Source organism: Amblyraja radiata, chromosome 27, assembly GCF_010909765.2.
Source record: "Amblyraja radiata isolate CabotCenter1 chromosome 27, sAmbRad1.1.pri, whole genome shotgun sequence".
NCBI classification, from domain to species: domain Eukaryota; kingdom Metazoa; phylum Chordata; class Chondrichthyes; order Rajiformes; family Rajidae; genus Amblyraja; species Amblyraja radiata.
The window spans coordinates 6,316,140-6,336,605 of NC_045982.1; the positions used below are offsets into that span (position 1 = coordinate 6,316,140).

The window sequence follows — 20,466 nt, forward strand, 5'->3', positions numbered from 1 at the left end:
CTCTGTGAAAAGAAAACCAAAAGCAAGGAGACTCAAAGATAGACATAAAAAGCAGGAGTAACTCAGCGGGACAGGCAGCATCTCTGGAGAGAAGGAATGGGTGACGTTACGGGTCGAGACCCGCCGAAGAAGGAGTTACTCCAGTTTTTTGTGTCTATCTTTGGCTTAAACCAGCATCTGCAGTTCCTTCCTACACAGCAAGGAGACTCAGTCAGTCCAACAGCGTGCAAAGTGAGCGCCAGCATCAAGCGACTGAATTTGTTACGATCAGGCGTTGATCGATCAATGCCAACATTCTGGGAAAAGATCCAGAGAGAGTTGAAACCCTGTGTTTGCAGAGTTTCCTGTAATGAGAGTAAAAAACACCCCTTCTGTTCACGAAACTATCAATTAAATACTAATTAATGGTATTTTAACCATTTTAATGACATCTCAGTTGTGTGGACAAAATCATTTTGGCTTTCTTGGTAAATCAGGGGGATGCACAGGGTTCACAAAGGTCACAGATTCTTAGAGTGTTTATTGCAAAGAAACATAAAAAACAGGTGCAGTAATTGGCCATTTGGCCCTTCGAGCCAGTACCGCCATTCAACATGATCATGGCTGGTCATCCAAAATCAGTACCCAGTTTCTGCTTTCTCCCCCCACCCCTTGATACCGTTAGCATTAAGAGCCATATCTAACTCTCTCTTGAAAACATCCATTGAGTCGGCCTCCACTGCCTTCTGTGGCAGTGAATTCCACAGATTCACAACCCTCTGGGTGAAAAGTTTTTATCCTCATCTCTGTTCTAAATGGCCTACCCCTTATTCTTAAACTGTGACCCCTGGTTCTGGACTACCCGAATATCGGGAACATTTTTCCTGCATCTAACTTGTACAATCGCTTAAGAATTTTATATGTTTCTATAAGATACCCTCTCATCCGTCTAAATTCCAATGAATCAATTAGGAGGCCAATTGGCCCATTGAGATCTATCTGGCATATTCAAAAGCATATAGAGTCATGGAGGCATACTGCACGGAAACAGCCCTATGGGCCAACTTGCCTATGCCAACCAAGATGCCTAGAAGGTGGTAAATATGTGAAATTTATTGCCACAGATGGCTGGGGAGGCAAGTACTGTACTTGAGAATTTTTTAAGTGGAAATTGATAGGTTCTTGATCAGTAGAGGTGTCAAAGGTTACAGGGCCAAAGCAGAAGAATGGGGTTGAGAGAAAAATAGATCAGGCTAAAGAAGGGTCTCGACCTGAAATGTCACCCATTCCTTCTCTCTGGAGATGCTGCCTGTCCCGCTGAGTTATTCCAGCATTTTAGACAATAGACAACAGACAGTAGGTGCAGGAGTAGGCCATTTGGCCCTTCAAGCCAGCACCGCCATTCAATGTGATCATGGCTGATCATCCACAATCAGTACCCCGTTCCTGCCTTCTCCCCATATCTCCTGACTCCGCTATCTTCAAGAGCCCTATCTAGCTCTCTCTTGAAAGTATCCAGAGAAACGGCCTCCACCGTCCTCTGAGGCAAAGAATTCCACAGACTCACAACTCTCTGTGTGAAATAGTGTTTCCTCATCTCCGTTCTAAATGGGTTACCCCCTATTCTTAAACTGTGGCCCATTTTATGTGCCTATCTTATGTTTAGTGATACTTGTACTGAACAGTGTACAAAAATGAATTTCACTGTGCCTCGGTACATATGACATATATCATACCATACCATAAAGGCTTGATGGGCCAAATGGCCTAATCCTGCTCCTACGTCCTGTGGTCATATGACAAAAGGTGAGATCTCTGGCTGCCTTCTCCTTCCCTTTGCCCTCCCCAAGCACTCTCCTCAAAATAACTCTAGGTTATTGAAGGAGAAGTCTACCTTGCGTGATGTTCATTACTCAGAGATGAAACGCTGCCCTGATTATCGGCAGTGAAGCTGGTGGACTGCTGAGCAAACCTCACGATGATTGATAATCATCATTACAGGAGATGCACTTGGATCCCAGCTTGAGATCTTTGTTTTGTCTGGCTCTTAATCAGCCCATGCAGAGATTTTCTCAGATACAAGCAGGTTTCTTACATTTTCTTTTCCTGGAGCTTTGACATTTTCTGTAATGCTGCAGTCTCTCTCCGTCGTTTGGCAATGTCACCACGTAGCACAAAGGTTAATGGAAATAAACTCAGATACAAACCGGATAAATAGCAGTTCCTATTTGTATAGTACGAGCAAAAAGAGGCACCTTTAATCAAAATGGAATTATAACTGACTTTACATTCGAGATACAGCGCGGAAATAGGTCGTTCAGCTGACCAGCGACCCACCGCACACAGACACTATCCTGCACATACTAGGAACAATTTACAATTTTACAAAGCCAATTAGCCTACATACCTGTATGTTATAATTCATGACATATCACCGAAATTTTACAAATGAACGCACTTCTCTACAATTTCCTCTCATTAATGATTTGCAATGGCTAGTAGAACCTAACATGAAAGAAGCTGGCAACCATTTTTATTTCATTCCTATATTGATCTATTCTCCAAGCTGAAGCTCTGGAGACCAATTATTGCTGAAAAATAGGTTATCAATCTATGGAGGGCTGCCCATTAAAAATATAAACATTTCAAACATTTATAATGAAGATGCTATGTTTTTTAAATTTGATAGTGTTATGATTCATGTACCCAGAGAGTTGTGAATTTGTGGAATTAACACAGAGGGGTGTGAATTTGTGGAATTCTCGGCCTCAGAAGGCAGTGGAGGCCAATATTCACTGGATGCATTCAAAAGAGTGAATGTCTTTGGAGAGTGGGAGGAAACCAGAGCACCCGGAGAAAACCCACGTAGTCATGGAGAGAACATACCAAACTCCATACAGACAGCAATGAAAATCAGGATCGAACCCAGGTCTCTGGCGCTGTAAGGCAGCAACTCTTACCAAATTACAAAAATAACAATTACCAAATTACAAAAATTCACTCATATAAAATGAGGCAAATTATCAGATAATCTCTTCTGAAAACCAACACAAAGGATCTCCAACCTGAAACGTTGACTCTATTTCTCTTCTCAGAGATGCAGTCTGACCTTCTGGGTATTTTCTGTTGGTGCTTGAGATAAAGTCCTGTGATGGGTTTTACTGAGCTTAAATTCTGTGAAGAATATCTCGCTTCAAATACTGCCGATACTGTAGATTCTTTCCCATCTTGGCTTAAGGCCCACTCCTGAAGGACCACATGCCAAAGATTGTTCCTTCTGTTAGTAATAGCACAACAGGCCCTGCGGCCCAACTTGGTCATACCAACCACTTGCCAGAGACAGGCCCAGGCCTCGCAAAATATTTCCACTCAATGTTCCTGTCCCAATATCTTTAAAATATCATAATAGTTGTATGTGCCTCCACCAGTTCCTCTGGCTTCTTGCTCCATATAGCCTTTGCGTGCAAATATTGCCCCTCAGGTTCCCTTTAATTTTTTTCCCCTCACCTTAAACTTAGTTTTAGACACTCTGCTGGAGGACCTCAGGAGATCAGTGGAGGGAAATAGACAGAGAAAATTTTGGGTCTGGACCCTTTTTCAGACTAATGGAAAAGTGATATATGGGGTGTAGGTACCTGAGATCCTGTATGGGCCTGGGAGACTTGGAAATGGATCTGGAAACCATGCAGACACATAATGAGGAAGGAGACGTGGTTGTGGTAGCAAGTCTGGGAGAGAACGTAGATGAAGGGCAGATGAGGCAGAGGAATCACGGGTGTACATTGAGAGATCTCATGACAACTCCAGTTGGTGAAGGAGAACTTCTTCAGTGGAGATGTTTACAGTGGAGCAGTAAAATGGAGCATAGGACGCTGCAGATGCAGAAATCCTGAGTAAAAAGCACAAATTGTTGGAAGAACTCAGCGAAGAGAATGGAGTGGCTGTGCTTGTAGTTTAGAAGAATGAGAGGAAATCTTATTGAAACATATAAGACTGTTAAGGGTTTGGACACGCTAGATGCAGGAAACATGTTCCCGATGTTTGGGGGAGTCCAGAACCAGGGGCCACAGTTTAAGATTAAGGTGTAAGCCATTTAGAACAGAGATGAGGAAACACTTTTTCTCACAGAGAGTGGTGAGTCTGTGGAATTCTCTGCCTCAGAGGACGGTGGAGGCCAGTTCTCTGGATACTTTCAAGATAGAGCTAGATAGGGCTCTTAAAGATAGCGGAGTCAGGGGATACGGGGAGAAGGCAGGAACGGGGTACTGATTGGGGATGATCAGCCACGATCACATTGAATGGCGGTGCTGGCTCGAAGGGCCGAATGGCCTACTCCTGCACCTATTGTCCATTGACAACTCCAGTTGGTTTCTTGGTTTCTTGGTCCTCCAAAATATTCCAAATGGAATTTAAACTGTAGGTGGTGAAGGGAGGGCTTAAGCCAGAAAGGGTTATTGGGAAGAAAGAGCTAGTTTAAATTTAGTTGCATCTGGTTGGGTAACTATAGTTGGGTGGAGAAACTTCTTCAAAGTGGAGGTTTTGCAATGGATGGAGGCTGCAGATGTAGAATTCCTGAGTTTTAAAAAACCCCACACAAATTGTTGGAAGAACTCATTGAGTCAGGCAGCGTCTGTGGAAGGGCATTGACAGGTGTGTGTGTGTGTGTGACCAGGTGTGTGTGTGACCAGGTGTGTGACCAGGTGTGTGTGTGTGTGACCAGGTGTGTGACCAGGTGTGTGTGTGTGTGTGTGACCAGGTGTGTGTGACCAGGTGTGTGTGTGTCCCCGTGTGTGTGTGTGTGTGTGGGCATGTGTGTGCGCGTATGTGTGTGTGCGTGTTTGTGTGCGTGTCTGTGTGTGTGTGGCTGTGTGTGTGTGTGTGTCTGTGTGTGTGTGTGTGTGTCTGTGTGTGTGTGTCTGTGTGTGTGTGTGTGTGTCTGTGTGTGTGTGTCTGTGTGTGTGTGTGTGTGTGTGTGTCTGTGTGTGTGTGGCTGTGTGTGTGTGTGTGTGTGTGTGTGTGTCTGTGTCTGTGTGTGTGTCTGTGTGTGTGTGTGTGTGTGTGTGTGTGTGTGTCTGTGTCTGTGTGTGTGTGTGTGTGTGTGTGTGTGTGTGTGTCTGTCTGTGTGTGTGTCCCCCTCTCCAATGTTAGACTCTCTTCTGTAGGCCGGTCATCCTGGATGCGTTGGCACCTCCCGTGCTGAAGAGCAGCGAGCGTCGCTGTGGCGTGGGGACAACCGGGAGCGGCCGAGGATTGCCGGAAAGAGCCGAGCGACGCGGAAGGCCGCGGTCGACCAGTCACGGAAAGGGCCGAGCACAAAGACACACACACACATCGCGGCGGACGCTTAGACTAGGACGAGCTTCACTCAGCGCCAGGGCCCGAGACCGACGATGGGAGCCTGCCTGGGGATCTGTACTCTGGCCAGCTGCGTGAGTACCGCCACCCCGGGGCTGGTCGTGGGCTGTGGGCCTAGGCTGGGTCACCATAGCAACCTACACCCTCCCTCACGGCCCTCTCCCTCTCTCTCCCCTCCCCCTCTCTCTTCCCCCCCACCCCCTCCCTCTCTCTTCCCTCCCTCTCTTCCCCCTCTCTCTTCACCCCACCCCTCCCCCTCTCTCCCCCCCTCCCTCCCTCTCTTCCCCCCCTCCCCCTCTCTCTTCACCCCACCCCCTTCCCTCTCTTCCCCCCACCCCCCTCCCTCTCTCTTCCCCCTCCCTCCCTCTCTTTTCACCCCCTCCCCCTCTCTCTTCCCCCCCTCCCCCTCTCTCTTCACCCCCTCCCCCTCTCTCTTCACCCCCTCCCCCTCTCTTTTCACCCCCTCCCCCTCTCTCTTCACCCCCTCCCCCTCTCTCTTCACCCCCTCCCCCTCTCTCTTCACCCCCTCCCTCTCTCTTCACCCCCTCCCTCTCTCTTCAACCCCCTCCCCCTCTCTCTTCCCCCCTCCCCTCTCTCTTCCTCCCCTCCGCCTCTCTCTTCCCCGCCCTCCCCCTCTCTCTTCACCCCCCTCCCTCTTTCACCCCCCCTCCCTCCCTGTCTTCCCCCCTCCCCCTCTCTCTTCCCCCCCTCCCCCTCTCTCTTCCCCCCCTCCCCCTCTCTCTTCACCCCTCCCCCTCTCTCTTCACCCCCCTCCCTCTCTCTTCCCCCCCCTCCCTCTCTCTTCCCCCCCTCCCTCTCTCTTCCCCCCCTCCCTCTCTCTTTCCCTCTCCCTCTCTCTTCCCCCCCTCCCCTCCCTCTCTCTTCCCCCCCTCCCCCCTCACCACCCCCCTCTCTCTTCTCTCCCCTCCCCCCCTCCCCCTCTCTCTTCCCGCTCTCTCTCCCCCTCTCTCTTCCCCCTCCCCCTCTCTCTTCTTCCCCCCCCTCCCCCTCTCTCTTCCCCCCCTCCCCCTCTCTCTTCCCCCCCTCCCCCTCTCTCTTCCCCCCCCTCCCCCTCTCTCTTTCCCCCCCCTCCCTCTCTCTTCACCCCCTCCCTGTCCCCCCCCCCCCCTCTCTCCCCCCACCTCTCTCTCCCCCCCCTTCTCCACAAATCAACAAAACCTACATTATTAAACTCCACATTTTCTGTTTAAAAACTTTATCTTTCACTTCCTGATGGAAGGATTGTTGTCAGATTCACTTCGACTTCCTCATAGTTGTTCCTTGTAAATTTTGTGCAAGGTTTATATTTTTTATATAAATCTCATGAATGTTTTATTTGTATTATAACTTGTGAATGTTTTATTTATTTTTTATTAATGAGCAACACATTTGCTGCTAGATAGCACGTGTCCACTTATTCTATTTGGGTGAATAAGACTTTGCCATTTTCTTATTATCCACATCATGACGATGTTGTTAAATGGTTTGCATCATAGAGGTGGGTTTTATGTCTATTTTGCCTCTGGGCTCTGACCTTTTCACAGAGCACTCCCTACTGTTTCTAGTTGAGAATGTTGGTTGAGTAAGTGCCTCTTGTTTTTATACAATAGACAATGGGTGCAGGAGTAGGCCATTCGGCCCATCGAGCCAGCATCGCCATTCGCTGTGATCATGGCTGATCATCCACATGATCCTGCCTTCTCACCATATCCCCTGGCTCTGCTATCTTTAAGAGCTCTCTCTTGAAAGCATCCAGAGAATTGGCCTCCACTGCCTTCTGAGGCAGAGAATTCCACAGATGTACAACTCTCTGGGATGAATGTAGCTGCAGCAATCTGATTTCCTCACTTTGATATCTGTAGCTGAGTTACTGTCGAGTATATTTAACCCCTGTTGTATTTTGGAAAATGTTTCTCTTTGCCCTGTCACTAATTTAACTAATGGTGTAGTACACATGAGTGTATATGGTGTTCAAAAGGGAACTGCAGATGCTGGAATATCGAAGGTACACAAAATTGCTGGGGAAACTCAGCGGGTGCGAAGGAAATAGGCGACGTTTCGGGCCGAAACCCTTCAGTATATGGTCATAGAGTTGTACAGCATAGAAACAGGCTGCGAAGCCCACTGCATTTAGCTGGTGCATGACTTTCCAGCGATAATTCCATATCCATCTATGACCTGCTCATTCAAGTACCTACCAAGACACCTTTTGAATCCTATTGCTGTTCATGCCTCCACCACCTCCTCTTGCGGCTTATTCCTCTTACCAATTGGTAGTAGAATGGGGTTAAGAGGGAAAGATAGATCAGCCATGATTGAATGGTGGAGTAGACTTGATGGGCCGAATGGCCTAATTCTGCTCCTATCAATAATGAACCAATTTCTCTTTCTGTGAAAAAAATAGCCCTCGGATCCTCCTCCCTCCCTCCTTAAACCTATGCCCTCTAGTTTTAGAGACTCTTACTATGGGAAATTTTGCTCGAAATGAACCCAAATTATCTGTTTCTCTGAAAAAAAGAACTTATTAAGGTGATTGCTCCTGTCAAAGATGTGTACACGAACCATCAGATGCTCCTCTTCCTGACTTGTTTACATTTTCCTTCTACTGTTTTACGTCTATTTTTAAACTGTTTGTCAATAATTTGCCCTTCTGCAAATGTATTACTGTTCTTCTGCATCTTGCAACATGAGAAAAAAGGAGCGGAATTAGGCCATTTGGCCCATCGAATCTATTCCATCACAGCTGATCTATTTTTCAACCATTCTCCTGCCTTTTCCCTGTAACTTTTTAAAGCCCATACTTTCAAGAACCTATCAATCTTTACTTTAAAAAATACCCAATATTTGGGTAGACTATATACCCAAAGATACTATATAGTAAGCCCTATGCAATAACATAACAATAACTTGTTAAACTCCTGCTGCCGCCTTTGGTTACACTGAGGACGTTGTTTTGTTTTTTTTGCAAGAGTATATCATTTATTGAATTATTTTGTGTATTATATATTATCTGTGTGTATTGCGTTTGCAAACCTGTTACGCTTCAGCAAGTAAGAATTTCCGGTGTCAGTACATGTGCCAATTAAACATTCTTGACTTGACTCTTGACTCTTGCTGTTCGGTGTATCCCCCACTGTGAGGTCTTTCACAGATTTTGCAGTTGTTTTTCTAAGTCCAAAATCCAAATGGTGTTTAAGTACATAGAGAACAGCAGTGGTTCCAGCACAGTTCCCTATGTTACACCACTTCCCACTATTTGTCAGTCTTGTGCAACCACCTTCAGCTGTGTTTTCTCCTGTTATCCAGCCACCCTGTCTGCCTTTAGCTCCTTGTCCCCTGATGTTGTGACCTTCGTCATCAGTCTGCCAAGCACTATCACATGAAAGGTCTTGCTAATATTAAAAGGAATTTCTACTAAGCTTATCTGTGTGAGGTAATGTGTGGGAGGTATTTTTGTTTTGTTGTTTAGTTACTTGAGCTGGTCCAAAAATATTGTTCACCAGAAAGTATTCAGAAGGTCTTAGTTTTATTTGTTTTTGGATGTTTCTGATTGTGTCGGTATTTCCGTGTGTGGATTTTGTGTGCAATATGAACTTGAGTATAAATGCTCACGAGAAAATTCAACCTGATTGACGAGCAAAAATTGACTTTTGGCTTGGGAAAGTAATGGCGAGTCAGATGCTCAACTCTGTGTGGCTTTGATAAGCATTGCAGTGCATAATTTGTGCTGCTTTATCTTTATATCCACCCCCAAGCACAAAATGTAAGAAAATAGAGGCAGAGTTCAACATGATCACATGCTGGTCGATTGATGATGCTGGTCTCAATTCCTCTTCTGCACCATTTTCCCTTAACTATATACCTCAATACCTCAACCTTTCAGAAAATTGTAGATGTAGCCCAGTCCGCAAGAAATTGCAGAGTTCTAGATGTAGCCCAGTCCATATCTCCGACCAGTCTCCCCACCATTGACTCCATCTACACTACACGCTACCTCAGAAAAGCAGTCAACGTAATCAAAAAACTTGGCCCATCTGGTTTTCCAGTTGCTGAACTATTATCTACCTCTTTGGTGACCCTTGGACTTTCCTCGATCAGACATTGCTGACTTTACCTCACACTAAACATTATTCCCTTATCATGTATCTATGCTTTGTAAGTGGCTGGCTTGTAATCATGTATTGTCTTTCTGCTGTCTGGATAGCACGCAGCAAAAGCTTTTCACACGTGACAGTGAACTAAACTGAGAATGACAATGGATCGTAACCCGCAATATTGCCTGTCTATTTCCTTCCATAGATGCTGCCTGACCCGCTGAGTTCCTCCAGCAGTTTGTTTTTTATGTTCAGTTTGTGCAACATCTGTGTGACATTAATATCTTGGACATGATAATCCAGTTCATGTGTATGATTATGTTATCAAAACATTTGAATGTTTGCAATTTTCCCACTTCTATCTGAATTGTTTTAAATGTTTTTCCATTGGTAAAAGTCTACAGCAATGTTACAGTTTATCATCCCATAAAACAGTCAGCTTGCTAGGCCAGCTCATCACTGCAGTTCCATTCCCCTGAAGAAATTCGGGTCTTGGGTACATAATATGAATGGTACTTTAAACAAACTTTTATTATTCAAAATGTTAACTGGAAGATGCCGAGCCTGGAAATTTACTTTTCTTTCTAAACAAAGGTTAAATGATCTGTAATCAATGTTCGTTATTGATCATAGTGAGAACAAATACATGTAATAATTGGTAGACTAAGCTGTTGGAAATAAATGACCCCTGACTTCCAACTGCAGTTAATAGCATCACCAAGCTGGAAGAACTGAATTGAAGTCCTCCTCAAGTGCTTAGAGTCAGAGTTATTTATCATAGACACCTGCCTCGTCATCAGCTGTCATCCAAGCACTTAATCAGTTCTTTCAATTGAGGCAGAAATTGATGAACACCTCTAACATGGAATGCCGCTTACTGTGTTCCTCTATAATGGTGAAACCTAGCATAGACTAGGCAACCGTTCAATGGAGCACTTGTGCTCTGTCCATCACAGCAGTCTCAAGCTTCCAGTTGCATGTCATTTTGAACTCTGAAGCCCTCTCTCACACTTACCTGTTTATCCTCGACCCTCTCTATTGCTAAGTAGAGGCCAAATGCACATTGGAAGAACAACACCTCGTATTCCACTTGGGTTGTTTTTGCCCAGTGGTATGATCATTAAATTTTCTAATTTCAGTTAATCCTCATCTGTGGTGTTTTCCCACACACATCCATCTGCCCACTTAGTTTCTCCTCACATGGTTCACCCCTCCATCTGTCCCTCATCTTCCCCCCATCTGCTTTTCTATTTCATTTTCCAGTGTCTATCCCACCTCTGTCATTCAGCCACACACTGGCAAACCTTCCTCTTCCATCCCAGTCCTGATGTAGGATCTTGGCCCGAGAGGTCGCCATACACATTTTGCCCCCACAGATGCTGCTTGACCCACTGAGTTCTTCCAGCTTTCTGTCTTTATGATGGAGAATTACCTTTTTGGGTATGAAGTATGAAGTGTAAATTTGCTTTGGAGAGTGCAGAACCAAGAATGCGATGACATTGTTCTTCTGCGAGAAGAAATGAAGTAGAATGGAACAATGCTTTTTGGTGTTAAGATCATTTTACTTGGAATCTGTACAGTTTAAATTATATTTGCCAATATATATACACAGCATCGTTCAAACACTTAAATCTTTCAATCCCTGGGGATAAGAGATACTGAAAGAAAACAAACTGTGTTAAGATGTCTGAAATGGAGCTGTTAGTTTTTGAGTTTGGGTCTGTGTGTCCAGATAAACAAATATGAAACTCTTTTATCACAGTGGGAAAGATTGCACAAGACTGTGAGGAAAAAAAACTTGAGGCAAATGTACACCATAAAGCTGAAAAGCTCATTCTTACTGGTTCTAAAAAACTGCTGGGCCATTTATGCTGTTTTCTTGCAAACTATTCACAAGTTCTTGATATACTGTTGATTGCCTGTGCTTATCATATGTGCCATGTTGCATTTGAGTACTTTCCATCTGGTTGAAGCAAGATTTGGCTGACATAAGAGATTGCTGATGCTGGAATCTTCAGCAATATTTTGGTCAAGATTTGGCAGTGTTGGTGGACTGTTCAGTGAACTTTTGTAAATTTGTTGGCACCAAAAACGTGGCAACTCTTATGTACTGCCGAGGTTTAGTTTAGAGATACAGCACGGAAACAGGCCCTTCGGCCCACCGGGTCTGTGCCGACCAGCGATCCCTGCACATTAACACCATCCTATACCCACTAGGGACAATTTTTACTTTTACCAAGCCAATTAACCTACAAACCTGTACGTCTTTGGAGTGTGGGAGAAAACCGAAAATCTCGGAGAAAACCCACACAGGTCATGGGGAGAACGTACAAACTCCGTACAGGCAGAACCCGTAGCCGGGATCGAACCCGAGTCTCCGGTGCTGCATTTGCTGTAAGGCAGCAACTTTACCGCTGGACCACCGTGAACCCGGTGAGGTCTGCTGTATGATTTTGTATGGATTGTATGCAAAACAAAGCATTTCACTGTATTATACGTTCACAAGTGATAGGAGCAGAAATAAGCCACTTGGCCCATCAAGTCTATTCCACCATTCAATTATGGCTAATCTACCTCTTCATCCTAATCCCATTATCCTGCCTATCCCCATAACCCCTGGCACCCGTACTAATCAAGAATCTATCTATCTCTGCTGTAAAAAATATCCATTGACTTGGTCTCCACAGCCTTCTGTGGCAATATATTCCACAGATTCACCACCTTCCGACTAAAGAAATTCCTCCTCATCTCCTTCCGAAAGGAACCCTTTAATTCTGAGGATATGACCAGTCCTAGACTCTCTCCCTCTAGTGAAACATCCTCTCCACATCCACTCTATCCAAGCCTTTCACTCTTTTGTGTTGGTACATTTGTCAATAAAGCATCATTGAATCATTAAAATGCTCTAAAGCAAGATCAGGGATGTATATTTGAAGTATTGATGGGAAGCCACAGGTAACACTGTCACATTTTGTCACTCGTTTATTTGTAGAAAATTGGAATAAACTATTGTTATGGCTCACAGTAATGATGATTTATTGCTTGGAAAAACATTCAAATTAAATAAGCCAGAAGCAGAGGGAGTAAATGATCTGAAATATTTGGAAGCAGACAAATGCGTTCCTATGTTTAAGGATGAGTTGGCTTATTAATATCTTAGTTTATATTTTGTGATGCAAACAGTTTGGAAAATAGAACTTGCACGATCATTCCTTGGTTTGTTCTAAGTTGGTTCATCTTCAATATGGAGCTTCTGTTTGAAAGGTAGCCACTCTTCATTCTTCCTGTTAGCCTCTGCTGGAAGGTGTGCATTTTCTTAGGACTGGCGTAACTGTTTATGATGCCCCCATCCCTTCAGGGGATGATATATTGAAAGAGCCGTAAAGAACTGGATAAATCCATGATAGATGCACATAGATATACAGATATACATAATACACAGATAACTGTGTAGCCAGATACAGTTCCAACTCCATCTTCAATTTTGCTGATACCACCGTTGTTGGACAAATTGCAGATGACGATGAGGCAAGAGTATAGGGTGGGGGGGGGGGGGGGGGGGGGGGGGTGGGGGGGAATCGACCGACTGACCAAATGGTGCGCGAATAACAACCTTGCTCTCAACATCAGTAAAACCTGATGTTTTACTGATGTAGGAACTGATTTTGGAAGAGGAAGTTTGAGGATCCACCAATCTGTCTTCATCAATGGGATCAATGGTGGAGGGAGTCAAAAACTTCCAATTCTTGGGTGAGAATAACTCTGATGGTCTGTCCTGGACCCAGCACGTTGATGCAATCATAAAGAAAGCATATCAACACCTCCAATTCCTTAGAAGATTGAGGAGATCAGAATGTCAACGATTTTTCTCTTGAACTTCTCTACAGGTGTACAGTAGAGAGCATCATGTCCGGTTCCATTGCGGCCTGGTTTCTCAAATCAAATGCCCAGGAAGGAAAAGGATAGCAAAAAGTGGTGAACACTGCCCAGTCCATTATGGATACTGACGTCCCCACAATCGTAAGGATCTACAAGAGTTGCTGCCTCAAAAAGGAAGCCAGCATCGTCAGAAACCCACACCACCCTGGCCATGCCTTCATTTCACTCCTGCCATCAGGAGGAAGGTACAGGAGCCTATAAAGTGTAACCACCAGATTCAGGAGCAGCATCTTCCCTTCAATCATCGGGCAATTAAACTCTCCAACCTCCAAATAAGCTCTGAACTACTTGGACTTTGGGGTGGGGTGGGGGGGGGGGGGGGGATATGTACACATATCTGTTGTGCTGCAGATAAGAATTTAATTGTTCCATTTCGGGACATATGACAATAAAACACTCTTGACTCTAATAAAAACTAAAACCAAGACTGGTGTTTAAATCAAAGGGAATTCTTGATCGATGTGCCTTGGCGTGAATTATGCCTGAAATGTGCCCAAAGGATTTGATGGTGAGCTGATATAGCTCATAATTTATGTCCTTGAGTTTTCCATGTAAATCATTGGTTTTAATTTTCAGTAATGACGCACTAGAAGCCTAGATTGTTTAACCAGTTTTGTCAGTCTCACCCAGTCATTCGAAAAACCCACACTAAAAAAAAAACCCAGTGCCATTACCAAAGTGGGGACAGCATAGACACAGTATGTAAAACCTTCCAGCACTGTTTACGTTATGAAGAAATGAAATTCTATGCTTGTAATAGATTTATATTTGCCAGCCAGATTAATTTGTAATTATGAGAAAACCTCTCACCAAATAATTGATGCACACTCAAACGTATGTGGCATTCTGACATGTGTTGATTGAAAGAGACAGTTTAGAAACGGGTCCTTCAGCCCACCAAACCTGCTCTGACTATTGATCACCCGTTCACACTGGTTCTATGTTATCCCACTTTTGCATCCACTCCCTACGCAATTTACAAACCCGCATGTCGTTGGGATGTGGGAGGAAACTGGAGCAGCTGGGGTAAACCCTTGCGGTCACAGGGCGAAGGTGGAAACTCCACACAGACACCACCCAAGGTCAGGATGGAACCGCGGTGTCTGGCGCTGTGAGGCAGCAGCTCTACCAGTTATGCCACTATGCTGTTCTTTTGTGTGGTGACAGTACACTATTGCTTCATGCTTTTGCATGAATTTGATTTGTAAATTGAATCTATCAGCACGAAACGTATATCTAGTCTGTGAAGAAGCAGCATAATATTGAACTGCACCATTGGTTGTCATATGCATGCTCTGGATACTGTTGTCTAACTCACTCGGTGATAATCCTGACCATTGGTATTTTGTGGAAAATGGGCCAAATGAAGGCAAATAGGATTAATGTAGCTGGGCGTCTTGGTTGACATGGACAAGTTGAGCCAAAGGCCTATTATCCTTGTATCAAATCTAAGCCAAATCAAATGTTATTTTCAGACAAAGAAATAAATATCAAAGCAAGATGATCTGTAGCATACTTTACATCAAAGCATGTTACTGTTAAACTTATTTATCTTTCTTCTTCCTTCCCTTGAATCCTATTATCCCAACATTGGACATGTTAGGTCTAAGCTTAGGCACTAGGACATAATATTCTAGCACCTTCAGGTTATTCATGCTCTGAAAAAGGTCATGATTCAAGGTGAAGTATGACCTACCATTGTTAAGTATTGTGAAGATAATTTAATTTCATTTTAGTTTGGTAGGAGACATAAGTTTTGAAGTCCGTGGGGCATTGTTTTTGGCAAGTATTTTGGCAAGAGTTTTTTGGCAAGTATCTAACTCTCTTGAAAACATCCAGTGAATTGTCCTCCACTGCCTTCTGCGGCAGAGAATTCCACAGATTCACAACTCTCTGGGTCAAAAAGCTTTTCCTCATCTCAGTCTGACTTCAAGTCCCAGCTGACCACTGTGGAATTTAAATGGAGTTAATAATCCAGGATTTAAAAACAGCTGGTTTTGGCAGACAATGAGATTATCTGCTTCTCGGTAAAACCTTACTTCTTTTTCTATAGAAAGTAAAAAAAAAAAATTAAATTGTTTTTACTTCCTGGTTTGCTGTCTCACAGAAATATGCATCTGATTGTTCAGTAATTTTCTGATGTCGATACTGAAGAATGTAGTATTTATACAATGGGACCAGATGGCCACAGTGATTTAATGGACTTTCGGTTGTGTGATTATGAATGATGATTAATGAAGATGAAGGGGCATAATCTAAGTCCTGGTTAAGCTTTATGGAGAGGTTTCCTCAACGTCAACAATGGGTAATGTCACTTCCCCGCTTGCCCCATAGCAGAAGCGTCCATGTCGTGGGGCTGGAGACTGGAAGTATCCCGAGCTAATTCTGCCACCACCATCATCTCCTGCGACAAGTGGTGGCTCCCACTGATTGTCGCCGGAAGCTCGCGTCCTTTTCAGGACGGGCGATGTCAGCCATGTCAACATTTGAAACATGGAAAATGGACAGGAAAGAAGAAGACTTCCATGCGGATCTGTAAAAAGTGGGCCATTATTTCTGTGATTTTTGTTGAGTCAAGGCACAACTTAATGCAAGTTTTTGCTTGTTTGTTTGATTAAATAAATGCAGCCCTTCATGCCAGCGAGTCCATTCCGACCATCGATAACCTGTTTACACACTCGTTCTTTCCACTTTCTCATACACTCCCTTCACACTTTGGGGCAGTTGACCTACAAACCTGCATATCTTTATCATGTGGGTGGAAACTCTAGCACCGGGTGCACCACTGTTATTAACTTATAAACTGGTATTGAAAGTTATATTGAGTTATAATGTTGATAATATTTTCTGTTTTAGGCTTCTTGCCTGTGCGGGAGTGCACCATGTCTACTTTCTGGCTGCTGTCCTTCGACCAAGAACTCTGTGATGACTCGCCTCCTCTATGTCTTCTTCTTGCTGCTTGGAACAGCTGTCTCGGTCATCATGATAGTACCTGGGATAGAGACCGAACTGAGAAAGGTACACTTATATAAAATCATACACAAACATCTCATCATCTCTTCAGGAGGTTGTGACACATATTGTATTATCCTTTTGATGAGCAATAATCTACAAGTATCTCACTCAAAGATAACTTTGCATTTTGTTTGAGCCCAGGTACCTGAGCCCATCTTTTCTAGTTGGTGTCAACTTTTAATGAATAATGCCATCTAGGAAAATAGTTTATGAAATGGTAACTGAGCATTCAAACATGTTGAATGTCACAGTTGAGCATCAATCCAAGCTCCTGGGAGGAGACACTGCCAAAAATGCACAGTGGCTCAAACAACGTTAGCACTGACAACTGGGAAGTGGCTGCTGAGGATCAGAGGAGGTGGAGAAAGGACCCCCAGGTAAGCACTACAACAGCTTGTGGTTCAAAGACCTGGAGGCCATAATGATCAATGGCAACACACTCTCCAATCCAACGGACAGAAACAATGTCACCTATGCAAGTTGTGGGAAGTTCTGCCCATCAAGGTCAGCCACAACAGGAAATGCAACCACAAATGAAACATTTCCCTCTCCCAAACCGAATAGCGTCAAAGCTGCACTATCGCCTCTCGCTGGTGGACGAATGCCAACTTAGCTTCAATCACTGACAAATTTATTTCCCCTAATAAACAAATGCTGGTTATAATGCTTTTTAAATTGAGTTTGCCACAGATTAAGATGCACTGCAGGAATTGAGTGCACGATCCAGACTGACACTTGAGGATCGTACTACTAAGCAAATCCCATGTGCCAGTGATATTGATATGAAATATTAGATTGAGGCCAGGTGCAGAAAAAAGATATCCCAAAGATGATGAGGCAGTTCATGTGATAGCACACACCAACCAATGTAAGCAAACCATATTGATGATTGGTGTTTGTGAGAACTTGCTCTGTAGGTTTGGCACTGTGTTTATCTCCATACATTAGCTAACAGCAGCTTTAATTAAATATCTTAAAAATGTGAGGAGTGTTATATGAAGACTCGTCTGTTTGTTCAAGCTACACCACCAGCCCATCACCATTTGGATGGTTTGGATGGGCTGCTTTTAAATCGTCTGATAACCAGATCAGAAGTGGTGTGGCGGTTAGAGCTACTGCGTCTCCGTGCCAGCGACCCAGGTTCAATCCTGACCTTTGGCGCTGTCTGTGTAGAGTTTGCACGTTCTCTTGTTTAGTTTATTTTAGTTTAGAGATACAGCTCGGAAACGGGTCCTTCGGCCCACCAAGTCCGTACCAACCAATGATGCCCACACATTAACACTATCTTACACGCACTAGGGACAATTTTACATTTATACCAGGTCAATTAACCGACAAACACACGCGGTCACAGGGAGAACGTACAAATTCCGTACAGACGGCACCCGTAGTCGGGATCGAACCCAGTATCTGGTGCTGTAAGCACTGTGAGGAAAAAACTCTACCGCTGCACCATTGTGTCGCCCTGGATTACTGCCTGGGTTTGTTCTGGGTGCTCTGATACCTCCAATGCCTCGTAGTTATACTAGATGGTTGGTTAATCAGCCATTGCAAATCACCCATGGTGGTAGAATCTATCTGAAGTTGTGGGAAAGAGGGAAAAACCAAATGGGGTTATTGTGTTCTTGATGGGCAGCATGGATTTGATGGGCTGAAGTGCCTGTTTCTATGTGGTACTACCCAATGACTGGAAAAGAAAATCAGTGGTAACAAATGATCCTTGGTGTTGTTGGCTTGATGTACGAAAAATGATGACATAATGAGCTCTTGAGAGCGAGCATGGAGACCTTCAGGAGTATGAACCAATTCCAGTGCATCAATAATTTTGTTGGTAGATCATACATGGGAGAAAATGTTACATCTTTGTAATCCTAAATGTTTTGTTGCTCGTGTTTTGGGATAATTGTTGATTGATCTTTAGTGCTCAGCATCAGAGCTCTGTATTCTGCAGTTCTTTTGGGACTTGCAATGCTGCAAATTTCCAACAGTCAATCAATTTAAAAAAAACAAAACCCAAAATGTTCAAAATGACACATGGTCTTGTTTTTTTAGTTTTAGAAGAGTGAGGTAAGCATGTATTGTCCTGTAATCAAATTTCCTAGAGAAGTTTTGCAGCATTAATTAGTGCTTCCACTTTAGCTCAGTTCAGCTAAACCATTGCACTGAAGTCATGCCCAAACCTTTTGGCTTCATGCCAAATGGCACCCATCCATTATAAACAGGTTTTAAATTTTCTGAAAGAGTACACATTTTTAATCATAATCATACTTTATTAGCCAAGTATGTTTTGCGACATACGAGGAATACGAGATATTTAAGCAATATCTCGTCTAGTCTTGTTCATCTACTTGGTTTCAACAGCACTATGTTAGAACGTATGTAAAAAGACCAGGAATATGACAAATAGTTCCTTGATGCTGCTTGGTCATTCAATAAATTTATAGCCGATTTGATCTTGGCTTCACTTTCACTTTCCTTCCTGTTCCCCATAACCCTCAATACCTCTGTCATCCAAATACTTCTCTCTCCCTCTCGAGCCTGAATATATTTGATGTCCCACGCCCACCTCATATCTCCATGGGGTAGAGAATTCCAGTGGCTTTGATCCATTCTCCCAAGAGGGGAGACATTCCTCGTAGCATCCATCTTGTCAAACCTCCCTGTGTAAGATTACCTTTTATTCTTCTAAACTCCAATGAGTCCAGGCTTGACGTGTTTCTCCTAATGCAACAACTTCTCCCCAGGCATCAGTCAAATGAACCTTCCTTAAACTGTCTCTAGTGCAAGAGTAATGTTCCTTAAATCTGGTGGCCAAACCTCTGTGGAATAATCCCATTTGTTTCAGCTGCATTCTGTACATTCCTACATCAGCACTCCATTCCTTTGCACTAAAGGCCAGCATTCCATATGCCTTTTGAATTATGAGCTGAACTTGCGTGCTACCTCTCTTTTTCATATACATGTATACCCGGATTCCTTGCAAAATCAATGTGCTTTGGTCTTTTTTGTACATCACCCAACAGTACTAATAAAATTAGCAGCTTTAATATAATCATCACCTGCCCATTATATAGTCATGGAGGAACAAGAACTTTTGTCCCAAAGAGCATGCATGCTTATGGATGCCTGTGTTTTATTGTTTGTTTCATTTTCTAATATTAACGTGATTTTTATTTTTATGCAAGTTTTCATATCTCCAAGGTTGTCACAGTGAAACAAAATGTCTACACTTGAACACAGTCACTTCCTCAATAACACGATTAAAAAAAAAACATTCGAATGCCATAGAGATTTTAACTGTCATAAGAAATCATTTATTTGCCTTGACTATATTTATTTGGTAACTTTCATTTGATGTTTTTTCCTCGCTATCAAGAATAGAGAAGAATAACGTTTTTGGTTTATTTCCTGCGTCAAGCTAACTGCTCAATAGCTCCCTGCGTTTGTGTCTTTTTTAATTTAAAAGTATCTTCTATTTCCACACCATTCTTGAGGTTTGATGTGAGTATGCATGACGTTCCTGTAACTGATTTCTGCCAGATTCTACTCAATACCACACGTGTCATGGCACATTCTACTCAATACCACATGGCAGCAGAAATTCTAAACTCCAACTCCAAAATGATAAAGCATGCTTAAAAATTCTTGAGTTTTTAATCAAATGGATATAAGCCTATATTTAAGACAACAGATACATGTGCCTAGAAATTAATTTGAAAACACCATCTAGTTTCCATGTGCAAATCGTGCAGAAGTTTTAAATTTTGATATTTAATATATTCCATAATAAATCGGGTATAATACAGAACATTACAATCAACATTTGCACATTCAATTAATTTAAACTCCAATGATAACCATTTAAAAAACAACCGGCTTTTGTAAACATGTCAAGCTGTATCTCTTCCTGGCATCTGTGTAGGGTTTTTTTAACTTTAGTGTTGCATCTTGTTACAATGAGAGGAGTTCTTAAACCATTGTTTGTTTGTGGATTTATTCTTAAAACATGCAAATGTATATCTCAAAGATACAGAATAAGCTGTTTTAAGTGGAGATTGTAAGTTGTTGTCTACAATTAAAAAAA

General features: G+C 43.2%; 1 protein-coding gene across 1 annotated transcript in view; it reads left to right on the forward strand.

Annotated features, from left to right (window-relative positions):
- Window positions 1-5,210: 5,210 nt before the first annotated feature.
- LOC116988362 (serine incorporator 1-like) overlaps window positions 5,211-20,466 on the forward strand; it is a 30,682-nt gene continuing 15,426 nt past the window's right edge. Inside the window, exons 1-2 of the mRNA XM_033045000.1 lie at window positions 5,211-5,408; window positions 16,224-16,385. Coding sequence (XP_032900891.1) covers window positions 5,370-5,408; window positions 16,224-16,385 — 201 coding nt within the window. The 5' untranslated portion in view covers window positions 5,211-5,369. The remainder of the gene's footprint in view (window positions 5,409-16,223; window positions 16,386-20,466) is intronic.